At 48.4% G+C, this 22,678-nt stretch overlaps 2 protein-coding genes across 2 annotated transcripts; both read left to right on the forward strand.

The window, feature by feature from the left end:
* LOC143171405 (homeobox protein Hox-C12-like) lies at positions 1-1,788 on the forward strand. The gene is made up of 2 exons (XM_076360347.1): positions 1-569; positions 1,412-1,788. The coding sequence occupies exons 1-2, from the start codon at positions 5-7 to the stop codon at positions 1,648-1,650; spliced, it is 804 nt and encodes a 267-aa protein (XP_076216462.1). The 5' UTR covers positions 1-4; the 3' UTR covers positions 1,651-1,788.
* An 18,463-nt stretch (positions 1,789-20,251) lies between these two features.
* LOC143171398 (homeobox protein Hox-C11a-like) lies at positions 20,252-22,468 on the forward strand. Its single transcript, XM_076360339.1, has 2 exons — positions 20,252-20,927; positions 22,236-22,468. The coding sequence occupies exons 1-2, from the start codon at positions 20,252-20,254 to the stop codon at positions 22,466-22,468; spliced, it is 909 nt and encodes a 302-aa protein (XP_076216454.1).
* Positions 22,469-22,678: the final 210 nt, after the last annotated feature.

Consider the following 22,678-nt stretch of genomic DNA (forward strand, 5'->3'; position numbering starts at 1 on the left):
GGAAATGGGCGAGCACAACCTCCTTAATCCCGGCTTTGTGGGACCTCTGGTGAACATCCACACGGGAGACACTTTCTACTTCCCTAATTTCCGCGCCTCCGGAGGGCAGCTGCCCGGTTTGCCTTCCCTCTCCTACCCCCGACGGGATAACGTCTGCTCCCTGCCCTGGGCATCCTCGGAACCCTGCAACGGGTACCCTCAACCCTACCTGAGCAGCCCCGTCTCCATTAACCCTTCCTTCGGTAGAGCCTGCGACCTCGCCCGGGTGGAGGAAAGCAAATGTTATTACCGGGAAACCTGCTCCGAAACCGCCGGGCTGAAGAGGGAGGAGAGGGGCAGGGACAGTGCCTTGCTGCCCCTCGAATCCAGCCTCCCCAATGGCATGGGGGGCAATTTCAGCAAATATGACTATCCGACCAGCGAGGCGGTGCCCCACGACCCTCCGTCCTGCCAGTCCTTGGAGTCAGACTCCAGCTCTTCCTTGCTCAACGAAGGGAATAAAGGCACGGCCGGAGAAGCGGGGGGTTTGGTGTCCCCCCTGAACCAAGGCGGCACTTTAGGCACCGGTGGTAAGACCCGGGAAAGGGGGTGGGGGGTGGGGGGGTGTCTCGGGGCTGGATCCGGTCGTGTTGGGGGGGTGGGTGTGTGTGGGGGGTTTGCTTGGAAACTTGCCGGCTTGGGGTTCCTCCGTGGTGTAATTCATGGGCTCGGCGATGGGAAGCGGCGTGTCTATGTGTGCCGAGACCACTAGGGGTAGCACCGAAATCCCTAATGTTTTATTAGGTGGTGCTTCTTTTAAAAGAAAAGGCTATAAACATGTAAATATCCCATAAAAAAAAAGAGAGAGAGAGAGAGAGAGAGAGAGACGCAGAGAAGGGAAGTGGTTGCGCATCCCTGCCCGGCGCGGAGGGCTGGCGGAGCGTCCAGGAGCTTTTTGGGGACATCGCAGAGGTGTGTCTGCCCGAGGGAATGGGGGGAGAAGAGGGGGGGGGAGGATGCTTAAAAAAAAGAAAACAACCCGCAGCCTTCAGAGGTGGCATTGGGGTGGAGGTTTCTCGCTCTTAGCAGGGCCGGAGAGGCGGTGGAGCCCTGCCCGGGGGGGGTCCCAGGCTTGTCGCCCGTTCCCTGCCCGGCCTTTGCTCCGTGCCCCGGTTATAACGCGCCTACCTTTCCCTTCCTCTGCCTCCTGTGCCCGCCCCACGCAACACCCGTGGCCCTGGGAGGCAGCTGGGAGCATCCCTAAGCACCCACGGCCAGAACAGCGGGGGACCCTGGGGACAGGGGGGCCACCAGAGAGCTGCAGAGAGGGGTGCTGGGGGCGCCCCTTTTTTTAAAGAGGAGGGCTTTTTTTTTATTATTATTATTATTTCTCCCCTTGCCAAGTGCTCAACTCTCGCTCCCCCTTTGCCAGGTGCTCCTTGGTACCCGATGCACACACGGTCCCGGAAAAAACGAAAACCCTATTCCAAGCTGCAGCTGGCAGAGCTGGAAGGGGAGTTTATGGTCAATGAATTCATTACTCGCCAAAGAAGGAGGGAGCTCTCAGACCGATTAAACCTGAGCGACCAGCAGGTGAAGATCTGGTTCCAGAACCGGCGCATGAAAAAGAAAAGACTCCTTCTGAGAGAGCAAGCCCTTTCTTTCTTTTAAAGTTTTAAAAGCGTCCGTGTCGGGTGTTAAAAAACAAACAAACAAACAAAAAACCAACAAAAAAAAACCCACATAGACTCTCTAGCGTTCACCCGAGGACTTTACCTGATCACTCTTAACCCCCCCACCCCTCCCTACCCAGAAATCAATGAATAAAGAAATAATATTATTAAATAACCAGTTTCCCTTAAAATATGAAACCCGACAGCGAGAAAAAAAAAAACAAAATATAATAACGATGCATCTTCTCCGCCGGGACCGCGGGGGGACAGACGGCTTCCAGAGATGCTCGGCGGGCTGAAGGGGAGGTTTTGAGCGCGACTTTAGCCGCTTTTCCTTTGCCAGCAGCACAGGTAGGGTCTCCGTGCAGCGCCGGGCACCGTCGGGGCCGTCGGGGGCCGCCGCTCCCGCTCCCCCCCCCCCCCCCCGCCCTCCACCCCCGCCCGGCTTCGGCTGGCGGCGAGACCGGGGTTGGGGGCGATGCGGGTGGATCCTGGACCCTCTCCCGGGCTGCCACGCAGGGTTTGGGGCTGGTTTGGTGTTTAGCGGGAAGGCGGGAGGGGAAAAAATAGCAAAAAGAAAGGAATAGGGGAAAAAAATTAGGGACGGGGATGGGGTACGTCGTCTTAAAGGACCGGCCCCGCATCCTTATGGAAGATGCTTTTTTTTTCGGTGCACGGTGTGACCCAAGATGTGTTTTTCTCAGTCTAAATTGAGGCTTTGCGGCTGATCGGTATCTCTAGGCTGAACCAGGATCTCTAGGAAGAGGCGAGAGACAAAGGCTGTGTATATATCCGGTGTATATGGTATATATCTATATAATATATGAGGTATGTGTATCACACTATGTCCCTATAGATACGAGGCGGTGGTGTTGTCCTCAACGCCAGAATGTCACAAGGAGAAGGAAAACGCGCGCGCACACCCCCCTAGAAAACCCTCCCAGGAAAAAAAAAAATCTGAATTTCCTTCTATGTAAACTGAGCCTTTCGGAGATTTTTTTTTTTTTCTCTCTCTCTGAATTCACAGAGTTTCTCTGCACTACCCCAAAATTATACCCTTCCTCTTAAAAAAAAAGAAAAAAAAGAAAAAAAAGAAAAAAAAAAGAGATGTTTCTTTGCAACAGCTCTGCTGACGGAGTATGTGTGCTGTTTTGCTGCGTTTATTGATGACAAGGTAGGAAAACAGGTAGAAAAAAATCCTTTTTTTGTACCCTCCGGTGATAACAGCCTGTTGGAGTCTGAGCGAGGCGCATCTCTCCTCCCTGGGGTAACGCGGGTGATGCGCTTTGTCGCCTGGGTGCGATTTTCTCAATTAAAAAGGGGAGATGGTGGGGTTTTTAAGAGGAAAGAGATCTCCTTCACCCCGTTTCTCCCTTCCCCAGCTGCCCATCAGGGTAAAAACCTGCAGGTTTCTAGCGGGGGCGACGCTTTCTTTACCTCCCTAAAAAGTCCTGCCGGCTGCAAACGGAGACAGCCCCGTCTTCAAGAAGAGGTTTCGGTCTTTGTGGAGGGGGGGGGGGTCCCCCCCTAAAACCCTGCCTGGCTTTTTCCCTTTCAGGGCAGTAGAGAGGGGCCTGGTAGGATGCGACACGTTTTCTTTGTACGTGCGCCCGGATTTCCTGGAGAAAACCCACCAATTTTTGTGATTCCTTGTCGGGTCCGTGTTCGAGGCACTTTTAGGTCGGGGGGAAGCGAGGCGAGGGTCGGGGCGGGGGGGGGGGTGTTAGGACGGGGGGAGCAGCAGGTTTAGGGCCCCGGGGAGCTTTGCCTGCATGGGAAATCGTAATTCAGGAGAAAAAGGAAAAAAAAAATAGGCATTTTTAATTCAGGCTGAAGGGGAAGAGGGGGGCGGCGGTGCTGCAGCCCGGTGCTTTGCCACGCCGCGCTTTGCTCCATTCGTTTTATATCGGAGGGGGGATTAATTTTATGGCAAAGCAGCGTTTTCTGGGAAGTCTGGATGCTCACCACGTGCTCCCGCTTCCCCGCGTTCATGGTCATGACCAGCAGCGCCGAGGAATGCTTTTATTTACGAGCTGCAAAGGATGGAGCCGACTCCTTAAAAAAAAAAAAAAAAAAAAAAAAAATCCCTGCCTGGGCTGAAATGAGCCTTTTCCTTCAGCTTTATTTCTGCGGGAGCATCCAGCAGACCCTCCTCCCTTCATCCCCATCCCTTCCCCGGCTGCTTCCCCTTCTTCCCCCCCCCCTTTTTTTTTTTTTTTTTTAAATTCCCAACCCGTGAAATGTCACAGCTTTATTTCCTTCCACTTGTTTTTGCAAAGAAAGACCCCCCATCTCCTCCTTCAATGCTGGCTTCTGGGCGAGGGTCCCCTTTTGCCCCCTCCTCCCACACAAAAGAGCCGCCGCGGAGGGTATCGCCTGTCGCGATGCTGTGCAATAAAGCCTAGGATGTGTTAAAACACACATATATAGAGATATATCTCCAGGTGCTCCGGCTCAACCATGTGCAATTAAAAGAGGAAGGCGATGTGGAGGAACGCAATGTCTTGGGGAGTTTTGGGGGGCGGTTGTGGGGGGAGATTTGGGGGGGGGGGGGGAGTTGTAGCTTTGGGTGCTTTCAGAGCACCTCGTGTCGCTGTGTCGCAGGGCCGAGCTGCCTCTGCGGAGGGTGACTTCGGGCTGTGCAGTGTCGTGGGGACCAGGGGGGTGGTAATTCCACGGGGAAAAAAAGGACCAAATCCACGCGGGTTTTGCTGAGCTGAGCTCCCAGTCGCGCCCCCCCCCCCCCCCCCGGCTCTCCCCCCCCCCCCCCCCCCCGCAATGAGGCAGCGGTGGGGACGGAGGCTGGATTTGGAGGAAGGTAGAAATGAGGGTGAGTTACGGTGAGATGTCAGAAATGTTGTGTTGGATTTCAATCCCGCCATCCCCAAAAAACAAATCGATCCGTTTCGTTATTCTTCACCCACCGAGGGGCACTTGGATCCCCCGAAAAAAAAAAACCAACCCACCACCAACCCACCGTCCTCCCCAACACAAAGGCCAAGACACCAGCAGCAACCCCCCGAGAAAATACCGAAGAAAAATGAAAATATATGCAATATTCTCTTCCAGATTGCTTTAAAAAGGCGGCTCGGTGAGATTTCTGTTTGTTCTGTGTTTGTTCTCCGTGTACGTGGTATCGTTTTTTCTGCTTGTATCCCCTAGTCGAGGTTATCGCGGTTGTTAATATGCATCCTTCGCAGTATAGTCCATATGTAATGTTTCTTACCTCAAGCTATTCTATGTAGGGGCTATGCAAATGTCTGTTATAGCACGTTCTGGCTTTATATAGTCATGTAAAAAGTCGCTTCACAATAATAATAATAATAATAATAATAATAATAAAAAAAAATGTATTATTATGTGATTTCTTGATAATAAATAAAATTGACCAAACATCTACTCGGTGATTTACTGTTTACTATTTAAAATTAGTATTAACTTGCAAGGTTAATAAAAGAATAACAGCAACAACAACAACAACAACAAAAAGCCAGCCTCGCCTTCTGTGGCTTGCAGATCATCTTTTGGTAAAAAAAAAAAATATATAAAATAATTAAATGAATGTGTAAAACGCGCTGTAAAAGGAGAGAAATATCGCTTGCTGCATCGCTCTAAATATAATTAGAAAAATCCTGGGGAAACAAGAAGCCTCAGTTAATCTCCAAATCGCTGCTTTAATGAGTTATACTCGTGCGCGGAGCATTAATTGGAAGCAAAACTCAACCGAGAGGCTATTTTTTGGGGGGGGAAAGAAGCTCGAATACGGGCTAATTGGATTCTTTTGTCTCTGGTGGAGGGTACAGGGGGACTACACCTCTCCTGGAAGCAGCGCCCTGCCCAAGGGGCTCCCACGGTCCCTATGTACATATGGGAATGCCGGGTGTGGATGGGCTTCCTTATAGATACAGGAGCCAGAGGAACGCCAGAGAAATCCTGGCTCTGACTTTAAGATGGGAACGAGACGTGGAAGCGCGGCTCTTAAATTGGGAATATATTAGGCTGGGTTTAGATGCGGGCACGTTGATGCTCATTGTTATGGTTATGGTTATGAGGACCAGCGTTATTGCGTTTCTTCGGCGTAAATTCGCAGCAAATTCATTTAACAAGAGGAAAAAATAACCCCGTCAGGCCAATTTAAATAAATTAGATTATGATTTCCTCGATCTCTCTCCAAGCGGATATTTATAGATAATGGATTTTCTGCTTTTTCCTTTCGGGGTGAGATGCCGTAGGCTTCGCAGAGGCCGGGGGGGGGGGGGGGGGGGGGGGAAGCGTGTAGAAGATCGGTAAGGGGATTTTTATTAAAGAAATGCCGAAGAAAACCACGGTGGGGGCTGTGGTCCTTCCCCCAGTCCCGGCCGCATCCAGCCCCAAGCCCCGGAGCCCCCAGCTCAGCCCACCGTCCAGCCTGGGCACACTGGGAGCCGCTGCCCCGAGCCTCAGCCTGATGGAGCCAATTCTGCGAAAAACACACAATTAAGATAAATCCATACATTTCTCCCCGCTTCCTCAGGCGGGATTCCCCAACGCAGGGTGGGTGCTCTTGGGGGCTTCCAAAATTACACCAGGATTGATCCAGTCCTGAGCAGTTTCATTTATTTTTATTTTTTTTTTTTCCCAGGAGCCGCTTGATTTGGACAGGAGAGGAGGAAGGAGGAAAGCAAATATTTCTGTAGGAACGGGCCCCACTTCTGCTCCTTCCAGCAGCAAACCCCGACCCACCCCTCCGGAGGGATTTAAGTTTGGGGATATGAAGAAGCGGTAGTTGGGGAAATCCGCAGGGCTTGGGGTTTCTGCAGGGTGAAAACTCACGTTTTTCCTGTCGTAGCTCCTTTTTCTTTTTTTTTTTTTTAACTTTGTCTTTCATTTTGTTTGACAGGGGCGCACACGCTTTCCCTCTGTTTCTCCTGCTCCAGGAGAATATATGTGTACGTATCTTGTGCAAGCAAACTCAAGGTTTGACTTTTATACACTTTTATTTCCTTCCTCCTCTGTCCCTGCGCCAATCTGGCAGGAAAATGGGCAAGAGGAGGAATTATGCCTAACGGGTCTGAGTGCTACAGGGTGACATAAATTGTATATATTGTAAGTCGGTTCACCTTGAACAGGAATAGTTGGATTTCAAAGACATTCAAACACTCACGAAAATAGATAAAACTTATTTATTGCCAGCGAGCGGATAGAACAAATTGTTGCTTCGCCATAAAATCCGTATTATTTCTGGGCCGGTTTCTTTTATTCAGCAGCGTATTTCATTGCTCCGGCCTTAAAATGAATTCGTTAGCGAGGGGAGAAAACCCTCATCTCTTTAATTGGGAGGAATATTTCTACCCTTAATGACAGAGACCGAGGTGCTATTTCACAGCTACCGCAAAAATCGTAGAAAATATTAATGCGCGAGGGTCAATTTTGGGGATTTATTCCCGCTTCGGTACTTTCAGCGTATACTTAATATGGGAAATATAATGTGCGGAGCTGGAATACAAAAAGGGTATTTTTTTTTCCTGAGCCAGGAGATAGGTCCTTGACACCTTTGTGCTGTAGAAATCTCTGATTTCTTTGAACTCCCTCCGCAAGACCCGACCCGACTTAGCGCTGGGCTCATTTCAAAGCCATTAAGAGCCGCTTTAAGCGGAGTTTAATCGGGCAGTCCGCGAGCAGCACCGAAAAGTCAAGGCAGGCAGCCAAAATCCTCTTCTCCCGCTCCTCATTTTCTCACCGCCCCCTTCTTCTGAGCCACATCGGGGTTTTTTTTACACCCAAATCCGGGCGGCCCCGGCGGTGGTTGAGCAGAAGGAAAAATAGGAAGAATTAAAAGTGCAGGAGGAAATAAACCCGGCCACGCTGCTGACACCCAGGTTGGTGCTTTTGCCTGGAGGGGAGGGACCTGGAAACTCTTTATTTTTTCTCCTAGAGGCCCCCCAAAATAAAGAGTAAAGGCGTAGCCTATATAGCACTCCGTGCTATAGGCTGTGGGTGCATATAGGTGTCCCCGGGTGTGCGTGGGCTTTGTGCGGGCTCCAGCCCTTCGGACCTGGCCAAAAAGGAGCTGCACAAAGAGAGAGGTGAAAGGAGCGTGGGTGCCGGGGGCGGCTGGGGGGGAGTGGGGGGTGGTGGTCGGAGGGTGGGGGGCACCTTGGACTGCTGGGCCTTGCCGTGGGGCCGCGGTGCTGGTGGGGTCAGACACGGGCGACGTGGGCATCACACGCAGGGGGCGAGGACGATTCGGGCTTCAGTCCAAGCATCTGAGAGATGCCCGCGTCCACGCGTGGAAATATTTCGCGTTCCCGCCTCAACCCACCCCTCTAAGTCCCCCAAACCGGACAAAAGCGCCGCGGTTTAGAGGGCTGCAGCTTAAAGCGTTACGGCCGTTAACAATAAATATAATAATTCCCATTAAAGCGAGGAGAATGGACCGGTTTTCCTTCTCCCGGTCTGCGTGTGGCTCAGGCTCCGTCCTTTGGCTAATTCCGTGATATATTAACTGTTTGCTTTCCTCCCCCGTGCTGTTATAGGGGCTGTTTTCAGGCCCATGCCCCCCCCCCCCCCCCCCCCCTTATCATTAATATGCCAGCGCGCTGTTGCCGAAGAATGCCTTGGTTTGGTTCCGAGTGGGGGTTCATAAATATAAAATAAACACAAAGTGGGAATAATTAGCGGCATTTATCAGCATATGGCCACCCACCCCACTTTGAAACCTTCCAGACCCCGCGAGAGGAAAATGAAGTACGTTGCAAGTAATTAGTTTTAAGCAAATCATTTCAAATGGAAACTTATAGGTAAAGCCTAATGAAGTGCAGAGGGGGGGAAAAAAAAAGCCTCTTTTTTATTGCTTGGTAGGTAGCAAGTAGACACAGCAATATTTTACTGTTGAGAGAATAAATTAATTAATATATCTGTAGCTAGCAACTACAATGGCTCCATGGATGACTGCATTTAAAGGAGATATATGTATCCAGTCTCATTGGTGTTGTTAACAAGAGTGATAATAAAGATGAAAAGGATAAGAAAGATAAAAAGATCAGCCGGCTCGTACTCCTTACTGCGGCTAAATTGCGCGGATTTTCTAATGGCTGCGTCTTGTTGACTCTCCACAAACTCCTTTTTTTTTTTTTAGAGTCAGACTTCATTAAGTGACTTTATTTTCATGCTGCTCAAATAGGAAATAAAGATAGGCGCCCCTCGCCCCCCAATAAATCTCGTATTAACTATCCTTCTCTGCAGCTTCAAGGGAGGGGGGGTGTCTCCCTTCTCCCTATTTCAGATTAAAAAAAAAAAAAAAAAAAGGCTATTTTTGAAAAGAAAGTATTTTGCCTGCTTTTGTCAGTGCGGAAAATCCAATATTTTTTCCCCTATGCTTTCCTGGTACCAGAAAAATGCAGAAATCTTATACCTCCCCCGGTCAGAATAAATCACGTTTAGCCCGTGTTTTGGTCTAGCTGGAATACGAGCTCCTGTGCCTCAAATCCGCGTTAAAAATCTACCTGTAATTTTTTAAGAGAGTTTGTGCTTTAATTTTAGGCTTGGGTTAGCCGAACACTGCCACAGAGAACACATAAACCGTCGGGATATCTCATTATAAAAACGTTTGCCAAAATTCATTTATTTCAAAGGGAAAGCGTATTAATATTCATCTTTGCAGCCAGCGCACTCCTGCGCCTCCCAAACCTACACGTCGGGTGGAGAAGTGTCGATAATTACAGAGAGTGTGGAAATTCATTTTATTTTTATGATTAACCAGTAAACTATTATGAGGTGAGACGAGACGCTGCTAAAGGAGAAAGCATTTAAGAAATTAGGTATGGAAAAGTACAGTGTGAGACCCAAGGTAGCGATGAGGAATGTCGGGCAGGCTTCGGGTCCAGTAAAATGAAGGGGAAAAAAAAGGAAAAGCAAAAAAAATAACGGGCCGTACATACCTCGAATCAAAATATCTTAAGGTAGAAATAATGTAAAAAATGATATTTTCATAGGCGGTGTGGGCCAGGGCTTTTTTTCTTCGCTGAAAAATAAATCCCGGGGGGGTGGGATGGGGTTGCGGGGATCTGCGAGAGTAAATGCGGGGGGTGTGGGGGATGTGGGTGGATGTGGGCACCCCGCGGAGTGGAAATACGCGTGCAGAGCTCCGGTGCGTAACCGTGGAGCAAGGTATGAGTACAGCACAGCTCACCCTCCGCACCCGCGGGCACCCCGCTGCCAGGGGGGCACCCCAAGCAATATCGAGATGATTTTTTTAGCTCGGCCGTGCTCGGTTTTGGGGGGCTGCCGGGGCCGCAGGGCTTTTCCTTTGGATTTTCCCCCCGCCGTGGCTCTTTACACCTCATTCCCCCCCCAAAAAAACCCCATCCCTCATTTCCAACTTCCAGCCAGAACCCGAACACTGACTTTATGGGTATTTAAACCAACCATCTTCATCCGTAATTGTGGATGAAGAGTATTTATTGCTCCGGTGGATAACTAGATATATAATTATCTCTTTATAGAGAGACTGTGAAATAAAGCATCTGTCTCCCCCCCCCCCCCCCCGACACACACAAAGGCGGGTGAACACCGACAAAGTTACACATCTGCACAGGCACTTCTTTTCTGGGCTTTTTTTCACCCAAAATGTATTCATCAAAGTCCGAGGAACCTCTCCTCACACTTTAAAAAAATCCTCCTAACCCAAGGAAACGGCTCTGCCGCGGATTATTTTTTTCTTTCTTTCTTTTTCCTTTCCTGAAAGGGGCTAAAGAAAAATACCTATTTGCAAAGAGGAGCCGCGCTGGCTGCCGCGGTTCCGCGTTGTCCCTTTTTATAGGGGAAAAGGGATTTTGGGGTGGATTTCGGCGGGGGGGAGGAGGAAAGGTGGTCGGGGAAAAAATGTGCTGCGGGATTTTTCGGTGCCTCTTTAGAGGACGGGAGGGGGGGGGGGTCGTGGGGAAGGGGATGCGGTAGGGTGAAATTCTCGGGGTGAGGACAGAGGGAGACGAAAGGCTCTGCTCGACTATAATCGAGATTTTATTTTTTTTGTTTGTTTAGGCAGCGGATAAAACTTGCCTTCACCACCCTCCCCCCCCTCCAAGATTGCAAATAAATTTGGGAAATTTGGGGCGGGGGGGGTCCGGGCCAGGAGCTGCCCCGCACTCACCCTCACACCCCCCATCCCCTATTTTTATTTTATTTTATTTTATTTTATTTTATTTTATTTTATTTTATTTTATTTTATTTTATTTTAATGTTATTCTTTCCCTCGACTCCCGCGGCTGCGGAGGGCTGCCCGCGCTGCCCTGCCCGCGCTGCCCGCTCTGCCTGCGGGAGGAGCCGCCTGGGCTGCCCGTCTGGGTGGGCGGGGGCCGCCCTCGCAAAGTGAAGGTCAAGTTAAGCCTCCCGCCTCCCTTCCGCGGCCCGTCCGCGCCGCTCCGCCGCGGCCCCGCGGGCAATGCCATTGCCGGCGACCTGCCCGCTCAATACCGCTACCCTTATTTTTATTAAACCCCCTTTCCCCCCCCCCCCCCTCGAGCCGGTGAGGGGCAGAGAGATGAGCCAAGTGCTGAAATAGCAAAAGGGGGGGGGGGGGGGTCGGTTTTATGGAGACTTTTTCTCTTAATCCTGATTTTTTTCATCCTTTCTCCCCCCGCCAAGCTGGACTGCAGACTTCAAACAAGGTCTTTCCCCCCCTTCTCCTTTTTCTTCTTCGTTTTTTTTTTCCCCCTCCTCTTTTCCCAGCAAGATGCAAACCCGTCTGCCGTGGAGGAAATTAAACATCATAAAGAAAAGTCCAATTAAGGTTTAATGTCTGAACGTTACCATTTCCTCCAGAAAACAATGAAGTTCGCTCGGTAAGGAGAGAGGCAGAAAGAAAGGAAAAAGGGGGTGGAGGGAGGGAGAGGGGCAGAATTTTTTTGTCTCGGAGAGGGGGAATATTGGGCATGGAGGGGTAATCATTAAATAAAAAAGGGGGGGGGGGATTAGCTGGGTGTAGGAGGTATTTGGGGTTGAGCCAAGCTCGTCTGCTGTCGGTGCTCGGAGATGGGGATAAACTGAATAAAATAATGCGGATTTTAATGCGTGGGCAAAGCTGGTTTCTGCTCATATTTGACTCCTGGAAAAGGCCTGAGCAGGGGCTGGTCCGGGGCGGAGCGGGGGGGGGGGGGGGGGGGGAGGCGTTAATAATAAATAAATAAGCAATAACCCCGGGAAAGGGGTGAAAAGGGGGGGTGTGTGTGTGTTTCAAAATCCCTGAGTCTCTTTACCCCTTGCCTTGCAATAAGTGGTGCTGTCCTTCCCCGTCTCCCTTTCTCCTCACTCCACCCGGAGCTGATTTCACCCTGAGCCTTTGCATTCCAGAAAAAAAAAGCCCAAAACAACCAAATGGGGGGTGGGAAGGGGGGCTAAAAAAAAAAAAATCGAGGGGGGAGAAGCCAACCCCACGCACCCGGGACGGCAAAAATCACCCAAACCCGCCGCGCTTGGGCCGTGGGAAAACGGCAGAGAGAGGAAAAAGCTTGGCCGGGAGGGGACTTTCGCCAGGTCCAGGTTTGCGTCTTTGCACCCCACTTTCCCCCCACACCCAACCCCAAAATCCCCCGGCCCCTCTCCCACCTCCCCTGCGAGCGGCGGGGGCTGCCTCTGCCGAGCCGAGCCCCGAGTGGGGCCGACAGCCGCCAAACCGCGGATATTCCCCGTTTGGGGGATTTTTGCTCTTTCTTTCTCTTCTAACAGGCAGATGTCTGGTGGGGGGCGATGGGGTGGACGTGTCCCCCCCCTCCCCCCTCCCCGGTCACGGAGAGGGCTCCGTAGATGTGACAATGACCGTCTGAAAAGCCCCGTAACCCTGCGAGGGGACCGAGCATCGCCTGATGCTGCAGCCCGGCTTCCCCGGACGCCCCAGCTCCCCGCAGCCCCCCAAAACACCGAGAGGAGGAAAAAAGGCTCCACTTTTCTTTATTTTTCCCTTCCGCGAGAAGAAATAGCATTAAATGTTCCCCCTGGTTTCGGCCTCTGCCTCGGAGTCTACTCAAAGGGAAAAAGAAATAGTGCGTTGAATGCCCGGCCCTGGGAAGGGTGGAAGGAGATTAGCGCAATGGAGAAGCCAATTTTGCGTATACCAGCCTTCATTTCATCTGAAGAGATAATTATATATCTACCTAGGTAAATCTCTGCTGTACGGAATAGAAATCCATAGGAACAGTCAATCGGAATGAGTGTAATACAGCAGTGAACAAAGATCTATGCGCGTTTATGGTGTAAGAGCAAATAACTTAATATTTCTGCACAGAGTTGCCCGTGCTGTAGACTCACAATTTTCTAATAAATATGGACAGAGAGAGAGAGGGAAAAAAAGATAAAGAAGAGGAGAGAGAGAGAAAAAAAAAGAGAGAAAGAAAGAGAAGAAGAGAAGAGAAGAGAAGAGAAGAGAAGAGAAGAGAAGAGAAGAGAAGAGAAGAGAAAAGAAAAGAAAAGAAAAGAAAAGAAAAGAAAAGAAGAGAAAAGAAGAGAAAAGAAGAGAAAAGAAGAGAAAAGAAGAGAAAAGAAGAGAAGAGAAAAGAAAAGAAAATAAAAGAAAAAAAAAGAAAAGAAAAGAAAAGAAAAGAGAAAAGAGAAAAGAGAAAAGAAAAGAAAAGATAAAAGAAAAGAAAAGATAAAAGAAAAGAAAAAGAAAATATTCGGGAGGGACCAGAAGGAGGGCTTACATAAGAGTCCGATCATTGGACCGATTTTTAATTCATAATTTATCTGCTCTCAATACACGAGGTATTTTAAAGCCGGTACCTTATTAAAGGAGAACGCCAGCTGCATTAATTTTTATATAGATCTATATGCATTTCAACTGAATGTGGCACCAACAAAATGCTCGACCCTCATCCCCGATGAAGAAGAAGAGGCGAATATCACTTTTTTATTCTGCGGGGGAGCTTGAGGAGCCGCGCTGCTCGCGGAGGGCATAGAGCAACTTCTTGGCAAGAGATTTTTTTTTTTTGCGCCCCGGTCCCTCTGCTTCTCCGGCCGAAAATAAGCGATGGGCGCGCTTTACGCGCGCAGGGGCGCAGTTCACAGGCGAAGGGCCGTGAGCGCACGGGGAAAGGCAGGTACCTACATCAGCTCCGTAGGTAGATGGAGGGGGGGGTGGGCACAGGCGTTTTCCACCTTCCCCTCCTCCGCCGGCACCGTTTCTCTTCTACAAGCCGGACATAGGTTTGGAAAACGTCACCCCCGTGAAGCAGCTGAAGGATTTTCTTGCGTTTTATTCTGATTAACGCGGGGATGGAAGAGAGAGCCCAGCGCCGCCGCGCCCTCGGTTGCCAATTGCTGAAGTTTATCCCCGTCAACTGTTGAGATTCGCCTTTGATCGACGGTTATCTGAGGGAAAGGCATCCAGGTGCTAGCTGCTGTGGAAAAAGAATACTTAAAAAATAAATAAAAAAGAAGGGGGGGGGGGGGGATGCGGGAGGCAAAGTATTAAAGCGCAATACTTGGAAACGTTTTCCTGAGTATTTAAGGATTAAATACCACGCATGCAGGCGTGTGTGCGGTTTTAATAAGGCTGGGGAGGATTAGCCGCCCACCTTCTATTCTGAACTTTGCATTTCGGGGCTATTCGGCGAAGAAATGGGTCACCCGACAGAAAACACCTTTTCCCTGCCACAATTTCCGACTTTTTACACGGTTTTGCACATTTTAGTGGCGCTGCTAAAGTTATCAAGAGGGAATGCCTGGCGAATAAAGGACATTTTTTTTTTTTTAAAAGGTTTGGGTGTGTTTTATATGTCTTCCTTTGTGTTTAAAACAGTATTTTTAGAGGGTGGGGGGGTGGGGGAGAGGGAGGCTGTGGAATAGAAATAGGTGTTGCTTAACGAGCTCCTCTGGGTTTCCTGTCTCCTCTAGGCTGAATTTCGCAGCGGCTCTAGGAGCGCCTTTAGCACGCTGGGAAGTTTTGCTCGAATTCCCCAAACCTCGCCTTTTCACACGCTTCAGCAGCTCCCCGCAACCGAGCTGCGCGGAGGAAAAGAAAGTAAATAAAGAGAGGGAAGCACAGAGGCATCGAAGTTCCCCCGGCCTCAGCTCTCCCTGCGGAGAAGGTGGGGAAGGACCCGTGGCCGATGAGAAAAGAAAAATAAGTGGGAAGGCCGACTGGCAAAGTGTTAGTTATATTGGTTATTATTAAGCCCAACTCCTCTTAGCGCCTCTTCGCCATCACTTCTATTTGAATCCGACACCCGCCGCACATTTTTATCCCAGACAGTCCCAGCCTTGCCTGCGGTTGGGAAGCATAGTTCAATCTGCTTTTATCTTGATTAAGTCCACATGATTTTGAACTTGCAGCTCAGGTCTAGAGAGATCTAAGTCATTTTTTTCCCCTTTGAATTGTTCACAGCTTATATAGTTTTCTTTCGCAGCCTGGCGTCCATCCAATTAAATTTATCTTTGCCATTTGGGGACAATAATATTTTCCGAGCGCTTCCCACTTGTAGCTATTGTCTCTCCCTTCAGACTTCCTATACACATACGCGGTGTCTAGTAATCTGTTTACTGGCCTGGCTTTCCTCTCTTTCTCTCTTTTTTTTTTTTTTCCCCCTGTGAAGTCCATCTGAGGAAGCAATTGCCGCACCGTGGTGGAAGGGAGGGAAAAATCACTTTGAGAACATCTGATAGGCCAAAGTCATTAGACATCAGGAGTTGGAGCCTATTTAGCAAAAGCAAAGCGCATCTCTGCAGCTGCTGGGAGATGCAGCTGCTAAAGAAGTGCTTTTTGCACCCACTCGCAATGCATTTGCAGCCCCGAGCGAGCCCAGGTTAGCGATGCAGGTTGGAAAAACTCCTTTATTTTTTCCCCAAAAGCAGGGGGCAGAGCAAACTCTGATCGACTGTCTGAAATAGGGAAAGATTCAGGGACTAAATAATGCACCAGGTATCTTGAGAGCACAGTAAGCAGCAATGGGTAACGGGGTAAGCCAGGTTGGTATAAATATCTGTTCTCTTCTATTTTTGTTTATTTTCTTCTCTTTTTCTTTTTTCCCTTCCCCTTTTTCTTCCCCCAGTCAATAGGTTCCTTACTGTACGGGCTCGGACAAAGGCTTCTCTATGGCAATACTTACAAAAAAGTTTTTGACCCAAGTTGGGAGGTGGCTAACGAACTTACATCGCGTTCAGATAACTCCAGCTTTCGGGGGGAAGGAAAGAAAATAATCTCTTCTCTCCTCCATGGGAGAAGGGGAAAAAAAAAAGAGGAATGATTTATTGAGAAGAGTTCAAGTACAGGATTAACCTAAATCAAAATATAACTTCAGATGTTTACACAGATCAGCTAAAGCCAACTTTCACAACTCCAAGTTTTTGATTTTGGTACAATTGCTACAATGTTTTTTGGTCACGAAATGCCTCTGACATCCCCTTAAAATTCATGTTAGTAACGCAAAACACATCTTGCAAGCCTTGAGCCTATTTGCCTGCTGAAAACGCTGTTAAATGTGTTAAGTGTTTGCATTATATCAGGCAAATGAGTGCGGACTCCGGAGCAAGGGCGGGTGGGGGCGGTTTGGGGGGGTGTGTGTGGAATTTTTCCCCCCCTTGCGCTTTGCTTTTTCTGCTGGACGGAGAGAAGTCTCCGGCTGAGATGCCAGGATAAAGCCGGGTAGTTATATATATAATTGCAAAGGAGGCACAAGGAGCGACGGGCTCGGGGCTGCCGCCTCTTTTCCCTGCCCTCTGGCTGAGAAATAACTGCATAAAGGGGGGGAAAAATCTTCTAGACGGGGCAGTTTCATCTTATACACACAGTCATATCAAAATGAACAAAATCAGACCTTTCCTCCCCCCTCCTCAAGTTCCCCTAGGTATTTTTTTTTTGCCTTTAAGGAGCACAAATACAGCTTTTCTTTAATTTCCCCCTCCACGCTCTAACCTTTCCCACTCGCTAGGAAATGAAGCAGGTTTAAAAACCGAAGGGGTCGAAATGCTCTGGATGCTTTAAGGCTACGCCTTAAAGTTATTTGCCTTTTTTTTTTTTTTTTTTTTTTTAAGGGCAGCCAAAAGGAATGCGAGCCGCCAGCCCTCATTCCGTTTTATGGTGGTCACTTTGGTGGTCAAATTCAAGTGCTGTGATTCCACAGCTGCCTCTTCTCCGCTTCCTCGCAGGAAGCAGGCAAATCCTATCCTTTAAACCGGGTTTAAAAACCAAAACGCCACCAGGGCTTGGTTTAGATGTATTTACCTACGAAGAGCAATAAATTATTCACGCACCTAGAGGAGAGACGGCGAGTTTTATGCCACAGGGATTTTTGTTGTTTGCTGTTGTGTTAGGGGTTGTTTTTTTTTTTTTTTTTTTTTTTGAGGGCTGTATGTGCTTTGTTTGGGGTTTAAAAAGCTGCTCGGATGTTGTTGTTTTTCAACAACACGCTCTAATTCCTCCCCTGGATGCAAAGCTTCACGCCTGCAGCCTTCCTATGGGATCTAGGTTGGAACAAATATAACAAACAAATTTCTATTTTAGAGCCTTTCCCCTTTCAGTCGGAGGGAGAAGATCCTCCACGCAGGTTGCAAACAGGAGGGAATTGGGGGGAAAAAATAATTACACTCGTAAACAATAGCTTAACGTTATTAGTTTGTAGTTAGTATTAATATTGGTCCATAAAAAGCCAAGTTAAAAGATCGCTGACACTTTAATTAAAAGTTTTGCCCAAAACGACGTCCAAGTCATAAAATAGGGCAGATTACAAACCTGAAGAAATCCATCTCTGCAGCCAGAGTCCTTGCCCCTAGATATATATATAGGGAGAGATAGATATATGTATATATTCATCAGCCAAGCGGTGCAATGGAGAGGAAAACACAGCTCATTTTGGAATTACAGACATATTTATATGTGTGTATATCTCTATCCCCACACACACGCATTCAGAGAGACTCACACGCCCCGATCCCTTATAAAAAGGGTTTTATGAGAACGGCTCTTTCAATGGAAAATCCAAAGCTAGAGAAGGGAGGTGGGGGGGGGGGGGGGGGAACCCAGAAATTAATGAGAACAAATGATCAGGAGTGCGTTGTTGCATTAGGGGGGTGAAGAAGGCTCAAAGTGAGGAAGAGCACACAACCTTAGCATGTGAAGCCGCCATGTTTCCCTTCAAGATTTCCTAATAAATAGATAAAAATCCGGGCAGACCGCCTAATAAGCACTACAGTTTGGAAAGCTCTATTGAAATACCCACTATTTTTTGCTCGGGCATCTTGAAATCCTTCGCTCTCCGCTCGGCTGCAAGGTACGGACCTGCGAGACTGTTTTCTTCCATGAAAATCAACTTTTTCCCCCCCTTTTTTTCCCCCGCATCGCTGCAGAATTGCAGGATAATTCTATTTTTAGCAGAGGCTGCAACCTCTGCCCGGTTGCTCGAGGTGCGTTTTCCTCCCCATTTCTCTACACCTCGCCCGGGAATTAAGCAAACACACACACACACACCCCCCTCCGCGACCCCGGCTCAAATGCAAACAGCAGGTTGGGTGCTAGGAAATTAAATAAAATGAAATAGAGAAAAGCGAAGTGAAAAAGGAGCCGCCCAGGGATGTCCAGCTCCAAGGGGGGACATCCCCGAGCTGGGCTGGGACCCTCTGATGCTCCTTCTTGGTGAATTGGTTATTTTCGGGTGGGTTTATGCATTATTTTTTTCGGGGAGCAAAGCGAAGACGCGGCAGCCTTCGCGGCTTTTTCTGCTCCTGAGGCTCAGGGCTCTCAGGCTGAGATTTGCCTTTTTGCCTTCTTGTTGCTTGAATTTACTGCGACTCGATTTGACAAGATCCTCTCCATAAAAGCCTCTGGCTCTCGCCTGGTGCCTCAGTTTTGTTCGGGGTACTCAGCCCACCACCCAAGGGATCCCACGATGGGGTTTAATTCGGGTTTACGTGTGGACAGCTCAGTATTTTCATTTATTCTTCCTTTTACTGGGCGTTTTAAAAGGGATAATTGGGGGGGGGGGGGGGAATGCCATCCTGTAAAGAAAAAAAAGTGGCATCCTGTAAAGAAAAGGATAAAAAAGGGGGGGATGCGCTGCAATATTTTCACACGTGGATGAAAGCAGCCGCCTCTGCTCGGCAGAGGAATATTTTCCGCCTCGGGCAGATGATTTCTAGTCCAGGTGAAAACCCGATCCGCGCCCAATTGTTGCAGGCAATTTTGCTCCTTCAAGGCTATTTAAAGGCGGTGGGGTAACCCCTCGGAGCCTGGTGCCGCGGAAGTTACGCGTCCTTCAGGTGCACCTTTCCCGAGGGTTTGCAGAAGAGGTTTGGTTTGGTTGTTTTTTTTTTTTTCCCCCCAGATAATTTTTTTTCCCGCCTTATAATTCTTCGCAAAACTCGCAAAATATCCGGCAACACTTCGGTATCCCGGTTTTTTCGTATGAAAATGCAGAAGGACGGGGAAAGAGGAGGCTCCCGGGCCACGGGAGAGAAGACAAATGACTTTAATAAGAATATCTTTTTTAATTCAGCTGGAAGACTAAATGACGAGAGTCTTGCTGAAAGTACATTCATTGATTGACAATAAACAATTGCATTAAATATTCAATACGCCACTCTTACGTAATAAATATTTAACCAAACACTAAAGGAGGTTTTCGAATATTTATTAGGCATTGACTTAATTCATTTGTTCTATTCCTTGATATATCACTAATTCGATATCAAAAGTCATTAAGCCCAGGCCTGCTTTAACTTTAAAGTTGGAAACTTTACAGATCCCCCGCACACTGTCACTGCTTAAATGGTATATTGTCCATAAAGCACGCCAACTTGGTTGATGTATAGTTGATGTGCACACAGAGATCAACGTAATTAGCGTATGTTAGGAGCTTGTTAATTAGCACCAACCCCCTCACTCCCAGATAGAGCCATAGATAGAGATTTACTTATAATTTCGCAGCCCAGCTGTAGGAAGAGCGGGGCGTTCCCGCCTGCAGCGAGGGTTGGAGAAATGTTGGAAAACTTACTTCTGCACCTCCGGCTATTTCACCGAGCTACCTAAAGTCTACTCAGGAACACCTCTAAGGATAGAAATAGCGGTAACAATAAATTAGAATAATCAGCGCAATTAAAATATTGGGAAAAAAAGGTGGAAAAACACCGTTCGAGCTCCCTAAGACCCTCCCTCCCCCCCCCCCCCAGCCCAAATCGCCCCCACCCCGTCTCCAAACCCCGCTGAAAAGCAGCAAGCAGAATCCAAATAGGAAGGAGAGGAGGGGGGGGGGGGGGGGGGGAGAAAGAAAGGGAAAAAAAAAAAAGAGGGGGGGGGGGAAACCCCAGCAACTTCACAAGCCGCCCCTTGTACTTGTTCTGCTGTGAATGCTGACGAGGGGTGTGCCTTCGGGAAAATGAATACAAATCTGCAATTGATTTTCATAATGTTTCTGCGGTGTTTGCAAACCAATCGTTTGAACCTCTGAGATCTTACCTAAGTGAACCACTCCTACGCATCTAAGTGCTCCAAACTGATATATGACAATATCTACTTTGGATCACGTGTCCTCCGGAGCGACTAAGACGGATAGCGCGTCATCTCGCCTTCCCAAATTTTTTCCCCTCCGCACATCGGATCCAAAACATCTAGCTATAGGAGCAAGAAAAGGAGAAAGATGTTTAACTCGGTGAACCTGGGCAACTTCTGCTCCCAGTCGCGTAAGGAGAGGAGCGCTGAGTTTGGAGAAAGGGCAGGTTGCGCTTCTAACCTCTACCTCCCCAGCTGTACCTATTACGTCCCTGAATTTTCAACTGTGTCATCTTTCTTGCCACAGGCCCCCTCTCGCCAAATCTCCTACCCTTACTCCACCAACCTCTCGCAAGTGCAGCCCGTGCGAGAGGTCTCCTATGGTCTAGACCCCTCGAGTAAATGGCACCACCGAAGCAATTACGCCTCGTGTTATTCCGCAGAAGATCTGATGCATAGAGAGTGCATCCCGCCTTCCACCATGACCGAAATGCTAATGAAAAACGAGAGCGTGTACAGCCACCACCACCCCAGCTCCAACCACCCGGCATCGACGGGATTCTACACCAGCATGAACAAAAACACTGTCTTGCCCCAAGGTTTCGACCGCTTCTTCGAAAACGCCTATTGCGGGGCGGAAAATCCGACCGAGACCTGCCTGCAGAAGGGTGAGGGCAAAGTGGAGGCAGAGTCCCAACCCCACGCACTGTCATCCCGCGGAGAGCAAGGTATAGACCCGGAAGATGAGGAGGAAAACACAAACCCAGGGTCTTCAGCCTCGTCCTCTTCTGTCACCAAGGAAGGAAGCAAAAGCAGCAATTCGAGTAGGTAGAGCAGTAAATGGAAAGGTTAAGGGACTAGCCCGTGTGTTTTGTCGGTCAAATTTTATGTGGAGTTTTATAAGCATTCAAAGGATTTTATTATAACCTACAAAGCTCTTTCTTCCAACGAGAAGAATTTTTACGATGGGAAAAGCTCTTTGAAAAAAATGGAGATGTTAGGCGCAGACACAGTATCTTAGAGTCTGTGAAATTTTAAAAGCACACCATCGTGACAAATATTAACTTTGATCATGAAGTTACATGAGCATTTTAAAAGGATTTGGTCCCGGGTTGCTGAGGGTAAAAGGCAATTGGGCAGAACACTACTTTAGCTGCCTGTGCTTTCTTTTAGGCATTAAGATGCATGCAAAATGTTTGGGGCTGCCTTTTTTTTTTTTTCTCCTCTCTTTTTAATTAAAACTGTATGTTGAGTCTTTTCTCTTCGTGGGGGTGCAGTGCTAAGGGGGAAATCTGCCGAATTTGCAGGCAAAGCTGAGCATTTTCTTCGACTTTTCTGTTTAAAGTGGCATTTCTCCTCCTCCAAGCCTAGTGGAGCGTCTAGCTTTTGTCAGGAAGGGCTTTTACTTACGTGGTTGTTCGCTTGGGTCTTCTGGGGTCGGGTGGGTTTTTTTTTTTGCATGCACTCACATTTTCTGGGCAGTCTTAGAGGAGCGTTTTTAAAGGCTGAATCCAGGCAACTTTGCAAGTTAGCGTTCAGCGAGGGGCTCTTTTGGGAAGAGGGGAGGGTTGTTTTGTTTTCCTATTTGCTTTCGTGATGCAAGTCCCCTTTTGCAGCTCAGATGCTAAGTTCCCTTTTACTTTGATTCCTTTTTGCGTGTGTGGCGAGGACTGGAGTTAATAAAAAACTTATGCGGAACATAATATCTAGTTCCTCTAATTCCAACCTTGCTCATGCTGTTTCTATACAGATAACAGATTTGCAGCTGAGCGTGGGGTTTGGGTGGGTTGTTTTTTTTTTTCCCCAGCCTCTCTAAACCCCGCTCCAGCAGCCCTGCTGCCTCCGGTCCCAGGCTTTATTGAAAAAAAAAAACCCCTATCTGCACCGAAAATGTCTGCGTGTGCCTGCGTTAAGCTCCGTGCAGTGGGAAAATAATTACACCACGGTCCTTAAGACCCTGTGTAACCTCACCTCTGCTACCCCCCAACAATAGGCGAGCTGCTGGAAGATATCTCCCCCTGCGTTAATAACCGGAGTTATTAAGCTGCTCCTATCTATGTGGTCGGCCGTGAAGATGAGTCTGTGTCTTGCATTTCCTTAGGATATTTACCCTGCCTTCTGGTTCTTTTAAGGTGCTCCCAGAACGAGGAAGAAGAGGTGCCCCTATTCGAAATTCCAGATCAGAGAGCTAGAGAGAGAATTTTTCTTCAATGTCTATATAAACAAAGAAAAAAGGCTCCAGTTGTCTAGGATGTTAAATCTTACTGACCGACAGGTTAAAATTTGGTTTCAGAACAGAAGAATGAAAGAAAAAAAATTAAGCAGAGACCGCCTGCAGTATTTCTCTGGAAATCCCTTGTTGTGAACATCTTTTGAAATCCCCTCTGCTGGCGAAGTGTATGTGTATTGAGGAGGAACAGTTGCGAGCATGGGTTTGCCCTTTGAGTCGACAAAGCAACCTCAAAGTTTAAGCCTTTTCGTTACTTATATTTGTATGTCTGGGACAGTGCTGAGTAACAAAAGGAGTGAGATTTTCTTTCAGTTCCCGCTTCAAGGACTTGGATTCCATGAACAT

This window comes from Aptenodytes patagonicus, chromosome 27 (genome assembly GCF_965638725.1).
Source record: "Aptenodytes patagonicus chromosome 27, bAptPat1.pri.cur, whole genome shotgun sequence".
NCBI classification, from domain to species: domain Eukaryota; kingdom Metazoa; phylum Chordata; class Aves; order Sphenisciformes; family Spheniscidae; genus Aptenodytes; species Aptenodytes patagonicus.

Coding starts and splice junctions, on each gene's coding strand:
- LOC143171398 (XM_076360339.1), top strand. CDS start 20,252: ATGTTTAACTCGGTGAACCTGGGCAACTTCTGCTCCCAGTCGCGTAAG. Junction 20,928..22,235: donor AAGCAAAAGCAGCAATTCGA/GTAGGTAGAGCA, acceptor GGTTCTTTTAAG/GTGCTCCCAGAACGAGGAAG.
- LOC143171405 (XM_076360347.1), top strand. CDS start 5: ATGGGCGAGCACAACCTCCTTAATCCCGGCTTTGTGGGACCTCTGGTG. Junction 570..1,411: donor CGGCACTTTAGGCACCGGTG/GTAAGACCCGGG, acceptor CCCCTTTGCCAG/GTGCTCCTTGGTACCCGATG.